At 39.3% G+C, this 23,800-nt stretch overlaps 1 protein-coding gene and 1 long non-coding RNA gene across 2 annotated transcripts; one reads left to right on the forward strand and one right to left on the reverse strand.

Annotated features, from left to right (window-relative positions):
* Positions 1-1,581: 1,581 nt before the first annotated feature.
* On the reverse strand, positions 1,582-22,142 carry LOC116615283 (keratin, type I cytoskeletal 9). Its single transcript, XM_032376796.2, has 3 exons — positions 21,817-22,142; positions 2,968-3,082; positions 1,582-2,408 (listed from the first exon to the last, which is right to left on the reverse strand). Exons 1-3 carry the CDS (start codon positions 22,132-22,134, stop codon positions 1,582-1,584), a joined length of 1,260 nt encoding a protein of 419 aa, XP_032232687.2. The 5' UTR covers positions 22,135-22,142.
* LOC116615286 lies at positions 5,176-11,217 on the forward strand. The gene is made up of 3 exons (XR_004294858.2): positions 5,176-5,232; positions 5,584-5,709; positions 10,956-11,217. It is a non-coding gene; the product is annotated as an uncharacterized LOC116615286 (long non-coding RNA).
* Positions 22,143-23,800: the final 1,658 nt, after the last annotated feature.

Raw genomic sequence — 23,800 nt, forward strand, 5'->3', positions numbered from 1 at the left:
CGCGATTGCTTGGCTTTCATGTAATACGCGAGGTTGGCTTCTTAGTACCAAAATGTGTTTGGTAGGTGAATTCAAGGGCCGATACTGTGAGGCGCTGTTATTTGAAAAGGGTCGTCGTGACATTTTTGGCAAACGTTAACATCTGCTCATCTTCCGTTTATTCAACAGAACACTTCGCGAGCCAACGTTTAGACAATATATTCATAAATGATCAACATGTCATTGTGTGTGACGAAGACTGCTGTATAACATTTCTGGGTATTTCAGAAGTTAAAAACAGGTACCTGACATGCTTGACACTTTTTTTCGTTTAATTTAGAATATTGAAAATGTTGTATTATTTTGTAAAAAAACAAAATCTGATTTTTATTCTTAAGCAATGGAAAAGCGGGCTATTTCTAATTTAGAAGGTTTCTTTTTTGAAGATGAGTAAAGTGAATTTATTTCGCTACCTAAATTTGAATCCATTAGCATTGATGGTTTTGGGGCAGTAAAAGATTCGTCACATCACAGGCTTACCAACCTCTCAGTCAGTCTCCAGTCAGTCCCAGTAACTAGCTCGAATATTTTCACGATTGATCACCTCCTGTAATTGTCCTATAATTGTCTTATATCCTAGAATAAAGGTCACAATAAACTCTCATTGCTTTGTGATGTGTATTTATTCAGAATAAGTGGTATTTCTAACGTTTGAGCAGTTGAGGGTTCTGCGTTACTATATTCTGAATTACACATCAAAAAGCAATGAGAGTTTATTGTGACCTTTATTCTAGGATATGAGACAATTATAGGACAATTACAGGAGGTGATCAATCGTGAAAATATTCGAGCTAGTTACTGGGACTGACTGAGGACTGACTGAGAGGTTGGTAAGCCTGTGGTCACATCTCAGATACCAATGGCAATTTGGCAGGAGCATAGCCGTAGCAGGCCTCAAATTATTTGGGGGGGGGGGGGGGGGGGGCACGATACAGAAACATGGCTCCAAGCGAGTACTCAGTACTTGAAACCCTATCCTTTTTTAACATAAGAATGATCTATGCCAAGAAGCTGCCAGGGCTAAGCAAGTGGGTTGTAAGGGAATTTAAACCATTGACAATGAAAAAAGGGGGGGGGGGGGGGTTGAATTGAAAATTTTCTTATCTTCGGAAGGCAAGCCCCTGGATAAACTACCAGTGTTTAGGAGTAAAGTGTTACTTCCCCATTCTCTTGTCGTTTTGTTAAAAAAACACATAAATTCTGTGTGTCCCTTGGCAATACAAAGCCTCTAAACCCTAGCACTGAATCCGCTACTGCTAGCCCAGGACTGCGTTCCATATTGTATCTTTAGGGTTGCTATTTACCGTCGGTTTTCCTAAAGGAATTCATTCGACTATTAACATCAAATCCACACTCATTTACACAATCCGTGTAGATACGATGCTGTTTCGTTCGGTTTTAATTGAATCTCTTTAAAATGTTTCTCAATCACCTGTTTACAGGCGTGACACACACCAGTGTACATTTTAACAATACATTAGCTCACATCACTGGAGACCTCTGCTATAAAATAGATATGGTAAGCCTTCTCACAGTCTCATGTTATTGGGGATTGTATAGTTTAAACACCACCCTCCCGTCCCCTGTGTTTGCACCACTAACCCAGTCCCACTCTGTCGGTCGAAAAGATCCTCCCCCACCAGCTTGGCTCATAGAAAAGTTAGCGTAAGTCCCTCCCCCTGAGTACCCTCCCCCACCCCCTGGGGATCGTTCACAATCTCCTCCTCCCCCGAACCCCCCGTCACATCTACCATTTTTGTCCTCCCCACCCTCTCCTCCATAAACAAAGCCCTTGCCCCCTTTCCCACCCTGGCAGGGTTTACTCGAACACGAGGAAATGCCAGCGCACGATCCATTACTATAGAACCCACCACCTCCCCCGTTCGTAGTCGTAAAACCCACGGCGCAGATTTTTCCTCCGTTTCCATGGCAATTGCTTTGAAGACTCCCACATAAACGAGCCTGTCCGTCATCACCAGGAATACGTCCTGCCCCACCTCCTCCCCCAGCGGCAGCTATCAAACTCCCATTCTCGTGGAACACAACGAACGACCCCCCGCCCCCACCCCCGTAGAATCGCGGTTGGGTGCTACCTTTTTGCCCCACTAGTACCCTTAAAGTTACGCCTTGGCTGAACCAAATGGTCCCGTTGACCTGTGCGCCCTTACCACCTCCTACACTGATCCCATCAGCCCCTGCAGCCCCAGTAACAAACACATGGTATATCCCGGTTATCGGCACTGTCCATATTTGGATGCCGTTTTCTAAATGTACGGAATCGCTTAGGGTGGTGGCTTGGTAGGCGGATGTGTCCGTGGGCCCAATTCGCCCGGAAGCCCCCAGTGTAGTGAACTCAAATGATACGACGTCTAGAATCAGAACGGGCAAAAATGGTTAAAAGACCCACCTCACTCTTCCCATGATCCATTGCAATGATGGCCATCTTTTCATATTTTTCTTTATAACATTATTTTTCCTAAACAGGCCTGTACCCAGGATTTTTTGGGGGAGGGGGTGGGGGGGTGCGGAATCCGAAAAATGGGACCTAATTTTTCCGGGGGTGGGGGGAGGGGTCATTTCTCAGATAAAAATCTGACTACCCGAAAGAACTAAGAGGGATTTTTTATGCCTTTGCAGCATCTCAACCGGACGTTTATTTTGTAGGATTTGGCTACATACCAGAGTGATCTAGCTTATGCTTTACAGTTTCGTCTAAAAATAGCACGTCTTTTCAGGACCGAAAGTGGATCTTTGGCCGTTGTGGGGTGTGCGTTCGCACCCACTGCACCCCCCTGGTTACGGGCCTGACTAGACGATACGCTATTACTTTATGTGTTTTTGTAGGTCCGAACCCTTGACCTCATTTCTAACCCTGGTAACAGTGGAAGCAGGTCCTGTCATCCATATCTACAGGGCACACAGTCGTACCTTTTAGTTGCTCACAGGCCACGCCTTTCCACTGTACTGGACATGCGCAGAAGTATTGCCATTTCCCCGGCAAACATGACCCGCCATTACTACATGGGCTTAGTCGGCAGTCAGTCTAAACAGGACGAATGACGTATTTTAAGGACAGAATGAGATATGTCGATAATCCTGCCACATAAAACAGTACAAGGCAGCAAACATTGCGCAAAGTGGTATCGTAAGTAAGGATAATAAACTGCGTACGCGTATACAGAAAAGAAAAAAAAGTTTAAAAAAAAAATGAAGAAACAAGAAATCCTTCTATCCGACTAACTTAAATGAGAAAAATGCAGAATTTCTCAAAACGGAACCGAAATGTAATAGTACTGTCTTTAACATACACTCTTTTTTAATAAGAAAGTCCAACCGCGGTGATCCTAGAACCTAATCCCTAAGAACTGAATCAGAACCGAATCAGAACCTAAAAACGGTTAGGGGGTACTTCAAAAAAATATTAATAAAAATACCTTTTTAACGAGTAAAATCAGCTAGATTCGATAAAAAGGCATTATATAAATATGGTTTCCTGAATTATTTATAGCAACTTCTAATTTGTGTGGATCCTAGACTAATGTCTGATTAGAATCCCTTGTCTGGTTTCTGGGTTTAGACTCTTGCAAATTTCTATGCAACCACAAGGAAATAGCAATAATATGCATTTCTAAAACGTTTCTATACCGATTTAGCGCTTGGTTATTGCTAAGTTTTCAAACAAAAAATAGTCTTCTTTTGTACTTTTTGGCGCCGACATAATGAATGCTGTGAAAGATGAAGACCACCCAAGTAGAAGTCATGCTTGAATCACGCGCTTGGACGTCACGCTAGCTACATCAACTACAGTATCTCCAGCGCTCCAATTACGGAGAGTTAAATATAAACTGGACTCAAATTGACAGAGATAAAATGAAATCATTTAAAATAAGGGGATTTTTTTCCCTATGAGATGTGCATAATTTTTTGGGCCAGTTTCTGATCTGTTCAAACAAAAAATAAATAAAAATAAGAAAGAAAGAAAAATAGCAGCTGCTATTTATACGAACAAAATCCAAATTCGATTCCCCGTATTTTTTATTCAATTGTATTGAGCTAGGTGTATGTGTAGGATCGCCTTTTGAATATTAGTGAACAATAGTGATGACTGAAATAGAAATTTAGCCTAAATCCGTGAAATGGCGCAAAAATCGTTGTAATTCTATTAAGAAAATAGGTAATTTTGATTTTTTTTTTTGTTATTAACACTTACCCCCCCCCCCCCCCCCCCCACCCCTTGCTATTGAGGTCTGTTTAGGTTTTGATTCGGTTCTGCTTAGGTTCTAAGAAGTTTTAGGTTCTAGGACATGCTAAGAACATGCCGAGGCTCAGATGCAGAAAAACTTTTTTTAGTCCAGATGCGCTCTAGATAGTCTCCTTCGCAGCCCCCAGCAGTCGGAGTCTCACACAGCGCTCCCCGCCCGTAGGGGCTGCTCAGATTCGAACTGCATTCCTTTCCCGCTTTTAGCCAATGAAATTTTGGGTACCATATGTCGAGAACCGTTCGTGCCATGGCAAGCAAACCAATCACGACCGGTGTATTATCATTCAAAGAAGAAGCGTGAGAACCAACATTTGTTTGTTTAGTGCTAGTAATCCCTGTGAGATGCGGGAATGTTCGAAACACAAGACCAAACTGTTGCACTTGTTGACAAGATTCTGGTAAATTGGGGGAAAGAAACCCTTTATAGGGAGTCTTGTTGGGTCCAGCATCCTAAATCATTCTCGAAGATGGTAGAAAGAAGCGCAAATAGTACATGGCGTTGCGACGGGAAATTGCAACACTTTCGAAGCTTTTGGTGTTTTCCCATCGCCTGCAGCGCCATGCAGACGCTTGATTGTCGGTGTTTCTCATTTGAATGCACTTTTGATTGCTTTCTGGACAGACTGAAGATTATCTTTTGTTCTAATTGAAACTTTGCCGGGTACGATAGCATGGTTTACAAACAAACAAGTCCTTTCGATTCTCTAAACTTTCAAAGTCAACGAGACAAAGCTGGATCATTTTGCCCAGGTTAAGGGAAGATTTTCCGAATTTATATATTTTGTCCCTCCTTTTTAACTCATTCATGCGCATGCGCAATGAATGAGTTATTGCGATGTGGGCTTTCGCGTGGACACCGACTGTGGACACAGACGAGGGGGACTGGGCATGATTACATCGCCATACATATTGGATTTGCTCAACCCGAGAAGGTATACAATTCATATGCTTTATCGTCATATTTTGAACTACTTACGCTCCCAACAAAACAACACATACACCGAGTCGATAGGCCCACTCACTAAATCTGTTCTGAGCGTTTTTGGCCGGGCTATTCATATCGATCTCATCAAGAGAACCTGTGACTTCAGGTTACCGCTCAAATTTGCTAAAAACTGCTGAAAAACACTTCAAACTACTAAAAATATATATAATATATGTAATATTATTGACTCTTTGAGATGGCTGTCGGTTATATCCGCTTTCTTATTAGCAATATTACGAAGTCCTTGAAGGCGAAGTTTTACTTAATTGTTGATAAGATGTCTTCGTTGTTTTGTCAGCTCTTGCAACAGCCAAGAGAGTTGAATAAATCTGAACAACAGATTACCCACGAGGAAGCTAACGTAACAGCCGATGGGCCATTAGATAACCATGATGAAAAGGAAAGCTGTCAAACAACTCTGCAGGTCAATAAGGGAATTGTAGATCTCGCCTTGATGTCTTTATAAACTTGGAAAAAGGAAACATTGTAAAAACAAGCTGAAAGAAGGGATAGAGCACCTTCAAGGATCCCAATAGCACTACTCAAACGAGTTTTACAAAAGAAGACAAAGGTAATAAGAACATTGAAAAGGCATTTCCGAAAATCAGTTCCACAATCTTCAAAGCTGCATGGGTACATGAGAAGGCAAAGTAGTTATTATCACAAATTAACAAATGAGCATTACTCAGTGACAAATCATAAACATAAATCATCAAAATATTATTTGAATAAGCAACCATTTATTTACTCAGTTATTGTTCAACTTAGATCTCGAAAGCACAAGAAAGTGCCCCTTGGTTGCCTTTATACCAATGACTATGGGCTGAGGCAGTTAAAAATGTTCCGTACACACACACTATGGGTATCTCACTGTGCAATATTATTAAGTGGAGATGTAGAAAAGAACCCAGGGCCTTCTAAGAGGTCTACTGACTACACAGCGTGTACCTCTTCATAGTACAGTTTTATTATTACACACCAGGTTATCTTAATTAGGCAGAGCTGCACTTGTTACTGGAGGAGGAGGTGACTGTTTCTTTAAGAGTGTCTCCCATCAAGTATTTGGCACGCCTAATTAACATATGTATATGCATATGCTTGGCTGTCAGCATCTTACACATTACCCATAATTATCTATAGGGAGCAATACTGAATGATCATGGCAATCTTACCTAAACAATATGAAACAACAAGGCACATGGGCTGATGTAATAATAATTCAAGCAGTTGCTAATGCTTTAAATATGACTGTTAACATTACAGAATCATTACAGAATGTCAGCGAGCACTGAAAGAGATTCAACAAGTATTTATATTGGCCACATTGGTGAATACCATTATGTGAATACCATGATGTACAACAGAATAGTGAAATCCAAAACAAAAACACAAAAATGACAGCTTCGAGGGAAGTTTATATTCAAAAACCAAAAAAACAAAGCAGCATATAAAAATAAAGAAAATGAGAAAGAAAAATATCAGTATCTCATAATAACTATCTTAATATTGATCAAGCAGAGAAACGTAGAGCATGCAAAAGAGCGTACATGCAAAACAAACGAGCCAACACAGCATATAGAGAAAGAGAAAAGGAAAAAGCTAACATATCAGTAGCTTACAACAGTCCTGACAAACAAGATCAAATTGAGAAACACAGAGCTTCTAAAAGAGCATACATGCAAAAACGACGAGCAAATGTTGACTTCAGAAAAACTGAAAATAAAAAATCCAGAATATCAGTACTTAGTGATCCTTATGAAAACTTATGTGAAATCAATAATGAAACTAGCATTTACACATGCATGGTAAACAGGTTTCATTCTAATATCAAATGTGGTCCAGAATATGTATGTACCTGCTGTGATCAGTTGTGGTATAAATCCTCAGTAAAAAAAATGCAATTTAAGATAATTATGGCAAATGTCAACAAACTATTGTTAAGTCTTGTATTACAGGAGTATGAAGTGTTGATGACACCGAATGGATTTGTAACACTTGCCATTCCAATATAAAAAACAACGAACTGCCACAGTGTGGCAGAAATATGGTGAAAACATAATTTTTCATCAATTCTTAGGTAAACTACAATTAACAGAGGAGAATTATCTCTTGGCTCTGAGGTACACATTGAAGCGTACTACTCTGTTTTTAAGACGACTGCCCTCAGAAATAAGAATAAATAATTACAACACCCATTTGCTTCAAGCATGGAGAGCAAAGATATGCAATATGTTCTAGACCCATATGCTTATATATCTTGTCTTATATCACTAAAGGCCAAAGAGGAATGAGCAAACTTCTTGAAAAAGCAACTGAGGAAGTCAAGTCTGGTAACAGAGATATTGCAAATAAAGTACAGCACATTGGAAACAAATTTTTAAATGCTGTTGAAATAAGTGCTCAAGAGGCAGCATATTTAGTTTTACAAATGCCAATAAGGAGATCTACTCGTGAATTTCAATTCATTAATACTTCACATCCAGATGAAAGGACATTTTTGCTAAAGAAATTTGACAAGCGAAAGGAACTTCCAGATAATTCACCTGACATTGAGTCAGATAACCTTATTAAGCGTTACCAAAGAAGACCCAAGAGGTTAGAGAAACTTTGCCTGGCTGAATTTGCTGCCTGGTTTAACTGTAGTGATAAGCATGCAGACAGTGCTAGTGATAAAGCTTTTGCTACAGGCCCAGATGACTTTATGCCAGAAACTAATTTGGAAGACAACACTGATGATGACGTCCCAATTACTGAAGATGTAAATGAACAAGAAAGTGATACAAATCAGTACCACATGAGAGGAGGCATAAACCTTATCAAGCGTAAGAGACCTAAAATCATTCGCTCTGTTAGATTCAATAGAAACAAAGACCCAGAAGACTTTTTCAGAGAGCAACTTATGCTTTTCACCCCTTGGAGAAAGGAGGACATAGATTTGCAAGGAGATTCACAAAGTTTCGAAGAGAGATTTGAGCAAGTGAGCGATAGCATTTTGTGTAATCGGGAGCCATATGAGTATCACAGTGAAATGCTAGATAAAGCACTGGCAGATATAATTGTTGAGCAAGGTGATAATATTGGTGACAATGCTGCTCCAAATTCAGAACATGTTAATGAACAAGATCATGCAATAAAAGAAAATCCAAGTGAACTGTTTGGCTGCTTTGACCCAGGCAAAAATAAGCAACACAACCAGTATGACTTGCTTGATGACATTGGCATATTTCCTAGATGTAATGACCAGGAGGAGCTTGTTGTAAAACGAGTGTCAGATTTTGAATACCATGCACTTGTTCGTTCATTAAATGAGAAACAAAGGCAATTTTTTTATCATGCCCTGCACGCAATCAAAACTAGTGATGAGCCACTCAGATTATTCTTGTCAGGCGGAGCAGGTGTTGGTAAATCAACAGTTACAAATGCATTGTATGAGGCACTGATAAGATATCTGAACAGCATTGTTGGTGAGAATCCTGACGAGATTAAAGTTTTGAAAACAGCTCCCACAGGGAAAGCAGCTTTTTAATATCAAAGGGAATACATTACATGCTGCATTCAAGATACCTGCCAATAAAGGCTTTGAATACTGTGCACTTGATAATGACAGACTTAATACAATTAGAGCAAAAGTGGTATGTTTAATTTCCTTAATTTGCGTTTGCAGCAGATAATGGGAAGCAAAGTACCATTTGGGGGAATAAGCTTAATAGCTATTGGGGATTTGTTTCAACTAAAACCTGCATTTGACAAAATATTTGAAACTTCAAGCACATGCTATGCCACACTAGCAAGTAATTCGTGGAATGATCTTTTCACTCTCTTTGAACTAACAGAGATTATGAGACAAAAAGATGACAGACATTTTGCAGACCTGCTAAATTGTGTACGAGAAGGCAAGCATTCTGAGACATAGACTGTTTAAAGAGAAGGCTATAAAGCAAAGGCCACAGGATAACAATTACCCAATACATACAACACATTTGTACACAACTAATGCATCTGTAAATGCACACAACAATATGATATATACTCAATCTGATAGTGATAAAGCTCAGGTCAAGGCAATAGACATTGTAGTTGGTGACATATCTGATGATTTGAAAAAAACTAATAAAAGATAGAATTCCAGATGACCTAACTAAAACAATGGGTCTATATACACTAACCTCCATTGCAACTGATGCAAAATACGATCTTACAGCAAATGTGGATGTTACTGATGGTTTGACCAATGGTGCAGAATGTACCATAAAGAACCATAGATTACCGTATTGAGAACTCAAACCGACCAAGTATAATATGGGTATCTTTTCCAGATATTAATATTGATAAACAACAACGAAAAGAAAATTCACATTTGTTCAACAAGAGTAATATTAGAAAAAAACTGGACCCCAATTCTAGAAATAACCAGACAATTTAGAATTAACAAAAAAAAAGTACAAATCCTTCGCAGACAATTTTCATTGAGACCTGCAGCTGCTAAAACTATTCATCGTTGTCAGGGTGACACTTTAGATTCAGCTGTTGTTGATTCTCCAACCTCAACTAGAGGACACATGCACTATGTTGGCTTAAGTCGAGTCCGAAACCATTCAAATCTACATATACTAAACTTGAATGAATGCAAAATAAAAGTAAGCGAGAAAGTAGTAATTGAAATGAATAGGTTAAGAACAGAAGCACAGCTTGTTCCTTTAGTGTCACTACAAAATGTAGATTTATCAAATACCACACAAATCATATTCCATAATGCTAGATCTGTTCATCTGCACATTGATGATGTCAAAAGTGACTATAATTTCCAATTAGTAGATATCAACATTTTAGTTGAAACACGATTTTTGCTCTTCAGACAATGATGACATTTACAGTATAAGTGGCTTTGATATTCATAGAAATGACTACAATCAATCCCAGACAAGAAGTTCTTATGGATCTGTAATGTATCTGAGAAATGGCTTTCATTGTACAGAACTTACATATCGATTCAACTTCAAGGAAGTAGAAATCACAATAGCAGTAGTTAACCAACCAATTCCTAATCTACATATTATCGGTATTTATTGCTCAGAGACAAAGGTAAAAATGGCAAACTTCATTGATGCACTTAATCATCTTTATAATATAAAATTGACAAATCCTGAAGTTCCCACAATTCTCCTTGGTGATTTCAATGTTGATTTATTGAAAAACACACCAGGAAAGGAAAAACTTGTACAATGCTTGATAAGAGAGAAAGGCTACACACAGTTAATAAAGCAGTACACTACTGACTGTCATACACTAATAGATCATTTTTATACCAATGTGCCACATCTTGTACGATCATCAGGTGTTCTTGAATACTACTATAGTGACCACAAACCCATCTATATTTCGCTTGAAGCTGCTGAATAATCTCAATACTGTAATATGGTCTTAAAAATAATTACAATGATTTTCATTAAACAATTGTAAAAATAGTAATAAAAAAACAATAATATTGCAGTGATAAAAAATATAACTATTTTGGGGTGCCTCCCCACAATAGCATGCCTGGTACATGAATTAGGTATGTTGTATGTGTATAAATAGGGTAATTGAAGTGTGTATGTGGATGTTTTTGTTCTGTTTAACATTCTAGTGAGCAATTCTTTGTCCTTATCTGCATTTTATTTTTAATTTCAGGGTTATCAGAAGATTCGATTGATGCATGGACAGCAACAAGTATGAGTCTGGCTCCTGGAGTTTTATTCTATCTAATCACCTTGGATGTAAAGTTCCAAAAATTCTTATTGAGATAGCAATAGAATCAAGACGTACATAGACAAGCATGAGACAAGTATGAGTCTCCAAGCTGGCTCCTGGAGTTTTATTCTATCTAATCACCTTGGATGTAAAGTTCCAAAGATTCTTATTTCTGGGAAACCTGTGGTAGCCCAGTTATAAATTGCAACTGTTTTTATTTTCTTGGTCCCGGGAAATCTGCAATGTTTCACAATACCCCAAGAGCCTTTGCGCCATAGTCAATACTTCGCATCTAGCCTACTGTCCTACGTCATCGCAACGCTTAGTTCCCAAAAACTTTTGCATAATTTAAAACTGTGTCATGGCCGCCATCTTGAATTTGAGATTCCAGCTCTCAGATCAATGTTATTTGTGCAGTTGAAGGCCCGATTCGCGATTAAATAACTGCATATTTAACCATATCCTCAATTTCTACAAAGTTATTTTGGAAAATCATCTCAGCTTGGATTGATTTCGCTGTATTTACTCGTATTTACAATTGCGACCCGAGTGCGAGACACGCGGCTCAAGAGACTTTAGACTCATACAGCTTACTTCAAGACGTAATTAAATGTGCTCTGGACACTCATGAATGGACTCGAGGTATTTACCTTGATTGCTTAATCTATTTTGAAGTGGAAGTAGTTTGAAACAATTGATGGAAATCGTCTCCTACAAATCGCTTTGTCGATGAATCTACTTTACATTGGACACTTGACCGGCTACCCTAAGATGAATTTTATTTTTTTACTATAAAATATCTTGATCTCTCTAATTGAATCTCATCATTTTAACTATGTCGATTTCAATAAAGTACAGCATAGGTGTTGTAAGTCATGTAAGTGTAAAATATGTACTTAAATCTATACAAATTATTTTGGTACTTCCTTTAGATAAGCTTGTTTTATTATTTCCCTGAAATACCTTTATCCCTCATTAAATGTCATTTTATTTTTATGGAACCATTTCAAAAAAATCTAGAGATTTGTAATATTTTTGTAGTGTTCTGATCTTGAAAATATGTTTATGCTCTATAAATGTCAATCAAGTCTGGATATTCTATAGCCCTCTCATTTGACTTTAAAATAAATAATTGTCGTTGTTTACTTGTAACTTACATAAATAAAATGATACATTTCAATAAAATTATATTGTTAATACAATAGGACTTACTTTGGGTGTTAAAATAAATTTAACCTAAGTGATAGCACATTGAGGGCAGTGAACCAAAATAACAATTTTAAAACACATTCTCAGCTTTCCTTAATCTTATTTCGATCCTAACTCTGATGTGGGGATAGTATTTGAAAGCACAATCAGCCCTGTCTACTTTCATGGAGCACACCTCAAGTCCACCCCACACCTGAAGAGATGATGCTCTTACCTTTCGTGCCCCAATCAGTGTTGTGATATGGCATTTATTATAAAAAACAAGATTATATTTTTTTTATTATATCTAAAGTAGGCAGTAAAATCTTTGTCATACATGTCACACAAACAAGTTGCAGATCTCAGGTATCCCAGTCAACCCTGCGCGCAGGGTATTGTTGAGATAGCAATAGAATCAAGACGTACATAAACAAGCATGAGTCTCAAAGCTGGCTCCTGGAGTTTTATTCTAACTAATCACCTTGGATGTCAAGTTCCAAAGATTCTTATTGAGATAGCAATAGAATCAAGATGTACATAAACATTCTTTATGGATTTTTTACGCTGGAATTCTCAACATTCCATGCTTCTTTTGTAAATTGATCATACAGCTAATTATGTTGTTAAACAGTTATTTCTAGAAGCAAAGTCTTTTGAAGAGACAAGAATAAAAAAATCTTGTGAACATGCACCAAAATATATTGTTATTGTATTTCTCTACAGAGTAAAAAAAGGATATTAATTGACATCATTTGATTTATACTCTTTTGAAAATAAAATTTAGAAATGGTTGGCATAATGTTGACTAATAGGGTGTTCTATGAGAATGGAGGAAAGAAAGTTGGTAACCAAGATTTGCAAGTAGATCCCTCTCCCTTGTATCCTTCTTCACCATACCACATGTCACCCAGGCGTCCTGGGTCCACCCACTATGCCTAGGTGGTGTCCTGTGACCATTCTGCAACTAAAACAACACAATTCAAACACAACATCTTTATTTTCATTGTATCTCATTATTATTGACTAGATTAAGGTACATTATACTACAGCCAATTCCCACCTACTGGAATCCATCCATTCGATAATTACAAAACTTTTACTGACGCATTAACATCACAATTTTTCAATGTGAACAACAACATCCAAACGCAACAAATCGCAAATGAGATAGGTAAAAACGTTCAACCATTTACAGGAACTATTTCATCATTTATGATTGAGCCACAAACTCGGTTACAATATGTGACCTTTTGTTATAACAGACATTATAACCTGTCAACATAAAAAAAGCTATACTTAACTGTCTCCTTCTTTTCCATTTGTTCTGCCGCTAAAATGGTCTGCAAACTTTCCTTAAAAGCGCTAAGTGTTATTCCCCCGTCCACAACAGAACATCTATTCAGCTTCATAACATGTCCACATTTATGACAGTGCATTATTTGGTATTGTCCAACTTGCTCAAGCTTTCTCTTGCAGTTCATGCATACAAAGTAAACGTCCACTTTCTTTACAGATAAAACGCTATCGATGTCCACAATAGCTATCTCATCATCAGCAGCAGGTCCGACCACATGGTCCTCCACCACACCCATAATACGTGGATCATTTAAGGACTTGACTTTGCTTTGTCTTCCCAGTGAGACTTTCTTCTTTCCATTCCACACTCGTACTACCAAATTTGTAAATTCGTACGCACACTCGTTTTCTACAATCGAACAATGTGGTTGCCAAATATCAAAAGGGATTGTGTCTACTCCGTCTGACAATAGCATATGGTGCACGATTTAGGGGACGAAATTCCCGTGGCTTCGTGTGTCAGGTCCTGACACCATGACAATTCTTGGGTTGCAAATGAGGTCACATCCGCCTCATTAGATATGCCAAAGTTGAAGTAATGGTCAAAACAGACACGCGAAGATGGTTGTCTACATTTCGTACGTGCTGTGCACCTGTTAAAATGTCATATATTTGCGCTGTTTTCGAGTGTACAAATCAATCTATCCAAAAAAGGGAAGGTTTTTCAGGGTTCTGCGGAGATTTTAACGAAAAGGCGAAAGAAACTACAGAACAACGGCGTGAAAAGCTGCAAAATTCGTCTCCAAATGAAAAGGAGCCGAGTCGAAAATCGCAAGAGTTTCCAGTAATTAGTTTTTGAAAGGTATGAAAATCATCCCAATGTCGTGTTTGGTGTTGTAAGTAATTCTGAAATGTGTAATTTACGCTGTAAATATTAAAATCCCGTTTTGTCACACGTAGCCCAAGGCTGTCAATAGTTTATAAAGGAATGTATGGGGGGATTTAAGATGCTTAACTATGTTCTCGGTGTATTTAATGCACTCAAAGTTTCTTTTCGGTCAGTTGGCAGAAGTCTTGTTGAGGAACGTTTTTTATTTTTAAGCCCACCCTCCTCCTTGGTGGCAGTTTTGTCATTTACTGGGGGGGGGGGGGGGGGGGGGGTGAATAGGGGTATGTAAATCCCCCGATCCGCAACATTTTCGGGGCAAATCCGTGGATCCGCAAATACTTTTAGATCCGCCTGGTTTGACAGATAAACAATAGCATTGATTAAAATTCATTTAAAATCCGAAATTCAACCGTCAAAGCAGTCAAAATCCGAAATCCGTGCCCAAATTGTCAACAGATCCGTGATCCGCCGTATTTCCAAAATCCGCCAATCCTCTGAAATAATCATCTAAATCCATAATCCGTGAGCATTTTGGGGCCGAATCCGCCGATCCGCGAATCTATTCCCCCCCCCCCCCCCCCCCCTTTACTCTATGTATGGTATCAGTTGCATGCTTACTGTCTAACAGTCACATCTCTCATTCCATATCTTAACTTACTCAACTTAGGATAGTAGGTTTGCAGTGATGATATGGTACTGCATTTACAAATGCCGATTCATGTCAATGTCCCCCCTGATAACTTTTCAGATTGGTGGTATGAAAAGATGTTTAAATAATATTTCAGTTTGAAAGGAGCTTAGAAAGGAGAAAATGCCTTGACAGGGCCTTTTGGGCCCCAAACCGTTGAAAATCCTGGCTACACCACTGAGGTTGTAGAGAAGTAGAGAGGTCTCGTATTGTTATGCCGACCTCGGCGAGCTCGTTCCTGAGAATAACTTGGTACTTTTATTAGTTGTGAGTGTCATTGTATGATTCTAGATTTTCAATGCTATGAGTTTCAAGTACACACTGATGAAGAGGCAGTTGCCTCTGAAGTATCTTCTTTTTAGCAACTTTGTATGTTACACGAACTACCAGCCACTACTGACAACACCTCATTGCATTCTTTTACAGAATGGTGTCAGGGATGTCAGGACCTCTACAGACAAACTAGGTAGATTTTACTTATCCCTGTTGTCAGGAGTGTCAGGGGTGTGAGGACCTCTACAGACAAACTAGGTAGATTTTATTGAGCCTAGTTGTCAGGGGTGTGAGGACTTCTACAGACGAACTAGGTAGATTTTATTGAGCATAGTTGTCAGGAGTGTCATGACTTCTACAGACAAATAACTAGGTAGATTTTATTGAGCCTAGTTGTCAGGGGTGTGAGGACCTCTACAGACAAACTAGGTAGATTTTATTGAGCCTAGTTGTCAGGGGTGTGAGGACCTCTACAGACAAACTAGGTAGATTTTATTGAGCCTAGTTGTCAGGGGTGTGAGGACCTCTACAGACAAACTAGGTAGATTTTACTCACCCCTCGTTGTCAGGAGTGTCAGCATCTCTAAAAAAAACTAATTGATTTCATACAGCATTATGTGTGATATAAATATAATATAATTATGTGTGATGCCTATTTTATTAAGGCAAATTGATTACAAACTGTTTTAGGTTGCATAGAGTTCATGTTCATTGTATACCTCAATAATATTATCGAACCTCCAAGTGATATTCGGAATTTGATACAAGTTTCTGATAGCAAAACTATCATAGTATACTTCCTTGACGTTCTTACGGGTTTCCTGTGGTGTTAAGGGTTCCCTGTGAAAGATCGCCTCCAAAAAGCCGGTGTTCATCAACCAATCCCAACCATTTATTTTAGAAAATTACTGAAATGAAGGTGTCAGGGTGTCAGGACTGACAAACAAGAAAAGGGAGAAAATCGTTTCCTAAATCTTTCATGGTATCTTTGATCGTTACTTATTATCGTCTCATCTTGTCATTCGGGCGTTCGACTTGTCATCGTAATATCTTGCGTTTAATCTTGTTTCGTGCAGGGACGTCCCTGGTTCGTGTCATTGTGGCTTTACCTGGGACTTTTCTTTTTTTCTCAGCGGTTGTCCGGGTTGACATCGTTGCGATAATCAAAATGACTGCTTTCCAGTCATCCAGCGTGAGATTATATATTATAGAGGGATTTCATAGAGGGATTTCACTTCTCTCCATCGCTGCAAAGATCTTTGCCCGACTGCTTCTCAATCGTCTCCTCAAACACCTTGAGCAAGGCCATCTCCCTGAGAGCCAATGCGGTTTCCGTGCAGGTCGAGGAACTGTTGATATGATCTTTGCTGCACGTCAGATTCAGGAGAAAAGTGTGGAACAAAATCAAGATCTCTATACCACTTTTGTAGATTTAACAAAAGCGTTCGACACTGTGAGCAGAGAGGGACTGTGGAAAATCATGGCGAAGTTCGGCTGCCCCGAGAGGTTCATAAAGATTGTTAGACAATTTCACGATGGGATGATGGCCCGTGTTCTTGATGATGGAAATACCTCTGCCCCTTTTCAAGTGTCAAATGGAGTCAAGCAAGGTTGTGTCCTTGCCCCTACACTGTTTAGTTTGATGTTCTCTGCAATGCTGACCGATGCCTTCAGGGAGACACCCCTAGGCATCCCCATCAGGTATAGGTGTGATGGAAAGCTGTTCAACCTACGACGTCTGAAGGCCGTCACTAGAGTCAAAGAGACTGTGATTCGTGACCTGCTTTTTGCTGATGACTGTGCCCTCAACGCCGTCAATGAGCATGACATGCAACAGGAAATGGACGCTTTCTCATCCGCCTGTGACAACTTTGGCCTCACCATCAGTATCAAGAAGACTGAAGTGATGTATCAGCCCGCCCCAGGAAAACCATATCAGGAACCAAACATCACAGTTAAGGGGCAGCGACTTCAAGATGTAGAAAACTTCACCTACCTCGGCAGCACTCTCTCCCGCAACGCCAACATCGATGCAGAAATCAACAACCGCATCGCGAAGGCAAGCAGTGCCTTTGGGAGATTGAGGAAGTCAGTCTGGGAACGCAGAGGCATCTCACAATGCACCAAGATCAAAGTGTACAGAGCAGTCGTCTTAACAACACTTCTCTATGGCTGCGAAACTTGGACCATCTACAGAAGACATGAGAAACTTCTCCAGCAGTTCCATCTCCGCTGTCTCAGAAACATCCTAAATATCCGCTGGCAGGATAGAATCACAAACACTGAGGTTCTGGAGAGAGCAAACCTCCCCAGCGTCATTACCACCATGCGCAAAGCTCAGACACGATGGGCAGGACACGTCTGCCGTATGTCAGACTCCAGAATACCCAAACAGCTGTTGTACGGTGAACTAAGCCGTGGAAGCAGGAAAGTTGGAGGCCAGCGCAAACGCTATAAAGACTGCATCAAATCACATCTGAAAGACTTCAATATCGACGTTTCAACGTGGGAAACTGCAGCATCTGACAGACCGATTTGGCGTAATCTGATTCACAAAGGTGCCATCCACTCAGAAAATAAACGCTCCAACGCAGCCAAAAACAAACGCCAAAAACGCAAGGCTAGAGCTGACCAACCTACCAATATGACCCCCTCTTACTGGTGTCCGACTTGTGGAAGGGGTTTTCTTGCACGAATTGGCCTTATAAGCCACCTGCGGATTCATCCCTCCGCCCCTTAGACATTGTTATACTGTCAGTATTGCTATGGTCATACTCGACTACGAGTTGACGAACAACATATATTCGACTGCCTATCGCAAACATTTATGATTGGCTAAAAATAACATTCGAGACACTCGAATGGATTTTCGTGTTTTTTGAAGGAAGATAATCACCGTTTAAAAATACCCAAAAATGTTATAATGGTAAGCATTTGCTCTATAAACGTAGTTTGTAGCTCAGATAATAGCTTAGGAAGAGAAAACCCTGAGCTTCGTACCAGATCCTACTTTTATAAACATTTTTTCGTTGAAAAAAATGCTCAAGATAGCGCTCGCGGAACGCTAAAATTGTTCATCGTAAACTAAAAAATAATGTTCTAAAAATAAACAAAAGAGAAGATAATATATCTTATGCGTTTTTGATAAATGCCAAAGAAAACATTCCAGATAAATTCGAAACGACCGCGCAACGAAAAATTTTATCAAAGAAACAAACACAAGATCGACAGAGAGATTTGGATCCCAATCAACGACGCATGGCCGCGCACGGCCTTTTGTACAAACACGTTTCTCATTGGCTAAAAAGGTACCCATTTACACTCAAATGGGTTTCTGTGTTTCTAGAAGGAAAATCATCATCGCTTAACAATTCAAAATATGTTGTAACTGAAAAGTATTTGCTCTATAGATGTAGTTTGCCAACTAAACTAAATGCTTAGGTAGACAAAACCCTGAGCTTTCTACCAGATCCCTCTTTTGGACACATTTTTTCGTTGAACAAATGCTCAAGATAGCGGTCGAGGAACGGTAAAATTGTTCATAGTTAACTAAAGAGAAAGTTTTAAAAATAAATAAAAGAAGGGATAGTATATCTATATATATATTTTGATAAACGCCATAGAAAATATTAAAGAAAAAATAGAAACGACCGCGCAACGAAACATTTTTGGCAAAAAAACAAACACAAGATCGATAGGGAGACTGTATTACATTTTGATGGTCCATACTATGCCAAACATTCAAATCAAACCAGATAATATGTACAAAGAATAGAGGACTTCTAATTTAAATGGTTTAATTGATTTATACGCGACCGACCGCGCGTAACATGGGGAGGGGCACCCCCCCCCCCCCCCCCCCCGAATAAGTCCCCTGTTTACTGTTTTTCAACAGCATCTTTCGTAAGATAATTTAATTATAATAATAATTTATAAAACTTTTGGAGCACTCTTCATGACGGGATGGTGAAAGCCGACAAGAAAGTAAAAGAATAGAAACTTATTATAAAAACAAAAAGTTTGATAAAAAAATAAACGTTTGATAAAGAGTTGTGTAACACAATATTGGTGCCCCCAATATTTCTAAGAGTACTACCTACTACGGCACTGTAGTTGTATCCTGCCAGAAGTTTCTGATGTGGTACATATTATATGCACATGTATGAATGAGTTGGCTCCAAGGAGCCTTTGATTATCTCTTTACAACAAATAAAACAATGGTTATCGATGTTTTGGATATTCTTTGGAGTAATATTTATTGCTATCCATTATTTGGGAACTCTGGCGCTCATCTGTTTTGAATTTTTCGAATTCTCAGCTGAAGGTTTCTCAGCTGATCATGATTACCCGCTAAAACAAAATGACAGTTCAATGGTATTTTATGGATTAGCCGTTTGACACCATCTTGATGTACAGACAATGGGAAAGGAATGTAGTTTGAATCTGAGCAGCCCCTACGGGCGGGGAGCGTTGTGTGACTCCGACCGCTGGGGGCTGCGAAGGAAACTACACTCTAGAATGCAGAATCGAATTGCGCTCATAGCAGGGGCGTGTCTGCCTTTAAGCCAGTTAAGCCCGGACTTGACTAACTTTCTGGACAAATTTTTTTTTTAAAATCATGATGAGCCTTGTGCACTTGCCTGGCGAAACAGGGGAATGATCTAATTTGGCTCAGAATAATATGACTGGTACTGGTCGAACAAACATTCCCAAAAGCCCAAAAGAAATCGTTGTTTTGAAAATTCGGCTTCACGATCGCGATCTTTCTGGTTTGCAGGCGGCATGTTTGTTGTACATTTTGTGTTTGAATGCGAGCGTTTCGTCGCCAATGGAGCTTTTGCCTGAACAATCCAATGATGTAGAGAAATATTCTAGTACCGATAACAAGTATAATCCGGACATACAAAGCCTAACTAAAGATGATTTACGAAGAGATGACGTTCGGCAGAACTATTTATAGAATGAATGGCACAATAGCCATATCACACATATTCCCCACATATAGTTTCCTTCGTATGTATTGCCTTATATGGGCATTGATGCCCATATTTAGAGGAGCTGCAGTTTTCCCGCTCCCTGATCTTTAGAAAACATGGTGAAAATATGCTGATTCCTGTCATTTTGAGACTTGCGGCCAAATCTTGGTCAAATCTTTTTTCTCACTGATCTTTAAAAGCCCTTAGACCCAGGCTCCCAAGAGTTCGGCCGAGTGGGTATGAAGGACACCCAAATTTTGATATGCCATAATTTTAAGTTCGAAATTTTAAGTACGCCACCGATCTGACAGAGAAAGGCCTCGACGCTGAGATTGTTAGGTGGAAGTCTAAGTGGTGGCAGGCTGCACAGAAACCGTCAACCCTGCAAGACACGTTGACTGCTACCAACACAGGTAGCCCGTGCTCACGGCGAGTATAGGTTAATTACAGAGTTTTTATGAGCGTACAGAGTTTGTATGAGCGAACAAATCTCGTTGAAATAAATATGCTGATTTGAAAATAAAACGGGAACTTGACGTTTCTGCTACTCAAACCCGCCATTATTTGGCATTTTAAGCTGTTTTAGCCGCTGCGAATTTTTCTAGTCGCCTTCTGTGACAGTGCTTACTAACCGAGGTTACACTTGAGTTGGAGCCGTGCTCTGTTGTGTCAACCTTACCGCTATTTCATATGTGTAATAGTGGTAGAAGCCTTATAAATAAATAAAATCCATAAAAATAGACAAGGTTGCAAACTCCGACAACCGCCAAATTCCAAAGTGCTCAAAAAATCCACCGATCCTTTCAAAATCCAGACCTCGCATGGCAAAATAAAGCTCGCAGAATCAAAGCACACATATTTTTTTCCAACCATACCTTTTAATCGTCTATCCGTCCCCGTTTTGCCGTTTGAGCGGCGAGAACCTTTCTTTTGAATTTGGAAATATTCGTGATAGCGACGCTCAATGGGCCGTTCGTGGAGAAAAAGACAATACATGCCATGCCAAATTCTACCAGCCGGGGTAGGGTGCTTCGCATCAGAAAACACACTCGTAACAAAAATTGAACCGACAATCGTTCCGTATTTTCGTTCAACATAGTCTCTTCCCTACCACCACCCCAGATTTCAAAATTTAAGTAGCTGGAAAAATGAAAATGAAAAATGGCCTAGATACGCCCCTGCATAGTAACAACCTTATTATAGCAATTGATCATTAGTGTAATTCTCTTCCTAATAATTCATTGGGTATTTTAATATTCATATACACTAACATTTAAGAACATCGTTAAGAACATATTCAGCTTTAAAATGAATAAGAACGGCCAAGTCTCAGCTGAAAATTAGACGTCCCTATATAAAAAAGAGTGTACAACTTACTCTCTAAGCTGCGTATTTCAGGCCCTTGTCATAAAAATGATTTCTTTTTTTCTGAACTCGCCAGAACAGAGTTATTGTATAGACAAGAAAAACATTCTCACCATCTGTACTTACGCTAATTTCTCCATAATTAACGCCATGCCTCTCTTCAAGTTCATTTCCACTTTCCATTTGTTCCCGAAGCAATTCGCATTCGCCAAAATCATAGAAATTCATCGAATTACATTTCGGATTTTTCAGACAAAGTAGAGCGCAAATAATAGAAGTTTCTTCGGGCTTAGTTTCCAGAATTTCTCCAAGTTTCCTTGTATTTTCATGGACTTTAAAATAAGCTGAGAAAGAGTGCTTTTCTTGGTTTTTGCCACATACAAATGAGCAAGAAAGACATGCTCCAAAGACCAACAGCCAAGTGGGACTCACTTGGGTGGCCATAATCAAACTTCTGCGATTGACACCGAGAAAGTTTAATGATTTTAATACTTTCCATTATGCCGTGGTTTTAGATTTCGATCGATATCAAAGGTCTCTAAACTGTGAGATGTTTTTAAGGAGTTTCCTTATCAGCCACGTGTGAATAGAGGTTTAGTTTTTCTGCCGTTGACTTCGTTCAATGTCCTATGATTCCTTTAATGTTTGGGAAGTAAACCAAAATGCCACACAGATTCATTAGAATTTAAAAGCTGTGATCCAAGGAAAATTGTGGCCACGTAAAAAGGGATTTATTTTAATTGTGCTTGGGATTATGAAGTTTAATCACAAATCGCAATAAAGCGTCGTAAAGCGATGTGTCGGCAAAAAATCTTCAGCCCAAGTGCTAATCTAAAAGATCCATAAGATTGTATGGTCGGACTGACTCTGTTTTTCTCCCAAAAAAACTGACAATGTTTTTGACTGCAGTTTCAACATCGTGTGATAAATCAGGATCGAACAAATTCCATACTGTTTGTGAACTGACAATTAGTGTGTCATAAATCGCAAGTTACCTCTAACAAGTGGACATTCCCTGTATACGCCTATTTCAAAAAAGATCCCAGGACCCGAAATGATCCCCAAAAGTACCCCAACTGATCCTCGGACCCGAAACGACACCGAGGAGTCCCCGAAATCAACCCCAAGGAATTGCGGTAATGGACAAAGGGAAAGCAGAAGAAATACTCGCAATTCTTAAAGCATAAATAAGGGTTTACAGCGACTCTATTTCAAAACAACGTGACTTAAAAATATACTTCTATTTATTACATTGCCCGGCGTTAAACCCATAAACAGAGTCTAAAACAAATCTACAACTTTTATTGCTACTGAAAGAAATACAGCATATATAAACATAGCACAGCTTTGCTCAGATCAACCAAACTTTTGACCTTCCATCACACTCTAAACATTTTGTAGCCTGCTTGCAGGCGGTACTCGGTGTTATCATCGCGGAAAACCCTCTCCGTTCGATCATCGGAACCGTGCGGCTTAGAATACAATATGGCGCCCGATCATCAAACGGAGAGGGTTTTCCGCGATGATAACCGATTTTCCGCGATGATAACCGAGTACCGCCTGCAAGCAGGCTAAACATTTTGCGAATCAGACACATGACTCTGACACTATAAATCTCATTTCCGGTAAACATAACCCCTAAAAATTAATATTCATTCGACAACCAAACATGTATTTCACCACGAAATCCTTGTTCACAGGAGCGAATATTATTTACCGACACATAGGCAGCCGGTTTGGCCGAGAAGATGGAATGACAAAAGCACACTGAGTAATACACTCGAAAAACCCTTCTACTACCGATGCAAAATATTAAAAGAGGATGTGGCTTTTGTTGAAAGCAATATTATGTGAGTTTTGAATTTCCTCATGTAGTCGTGCGTACACCCCGGCATGATCTCATGATATGATAGGTCTTTCATTCACCGAAAACAAACATGCCAAAAAATAACTTTAAAACATTTCGCTTCCTATATAAAGCAGCATGTCCTATCTGTAAAGACTTTCTTTTATGGCTTGTTATGTAAAAATGATTTATCCACGCCGGGTTCTCCAAATTACTATCACAAAGAATTGTTAGTTGACCCCAATTTCCGACTCAACCACTGTA

This window comes from Nematostella vectensis, chromosome 13 (assembly GCF_932526225.1).
Source record: "Nematostella vectensis chromosome 13, jaNemVect1.1, whole genome shotgun sequence".
Classification (NCBI taxonomy): domain Eukaryota; kingdom Metazoa; phylum Cnidaria; class Anthozoa; order Actiniaria; family Edwardsiidae; genus Nematostella; species Nematostella vectensis.

Coding starts and splice junctions, on each gene's coding strand:
- LOC116615283 (XM_032376796.2), bottom strand. CDS start 22,134: ATGGCCACCCAAGTGAGTCCCACTTGGCTGTTGGTCTTTGGAGCATGT. Junction 3,083..21,816: donor TTAATTATGGAGAAATTAGC/GTAAGTACAGAT, acceptor CGTCCTGTTTAG/ACTGACTGCCGACTAAGCCC. Junction 2,409..2,967: donor GGCCTGTGAGCAACTAAAAG/GTACGACTGTGT, acceptor TTCTGATTCTAG/ACGTCGTATCATTTGAGTTC.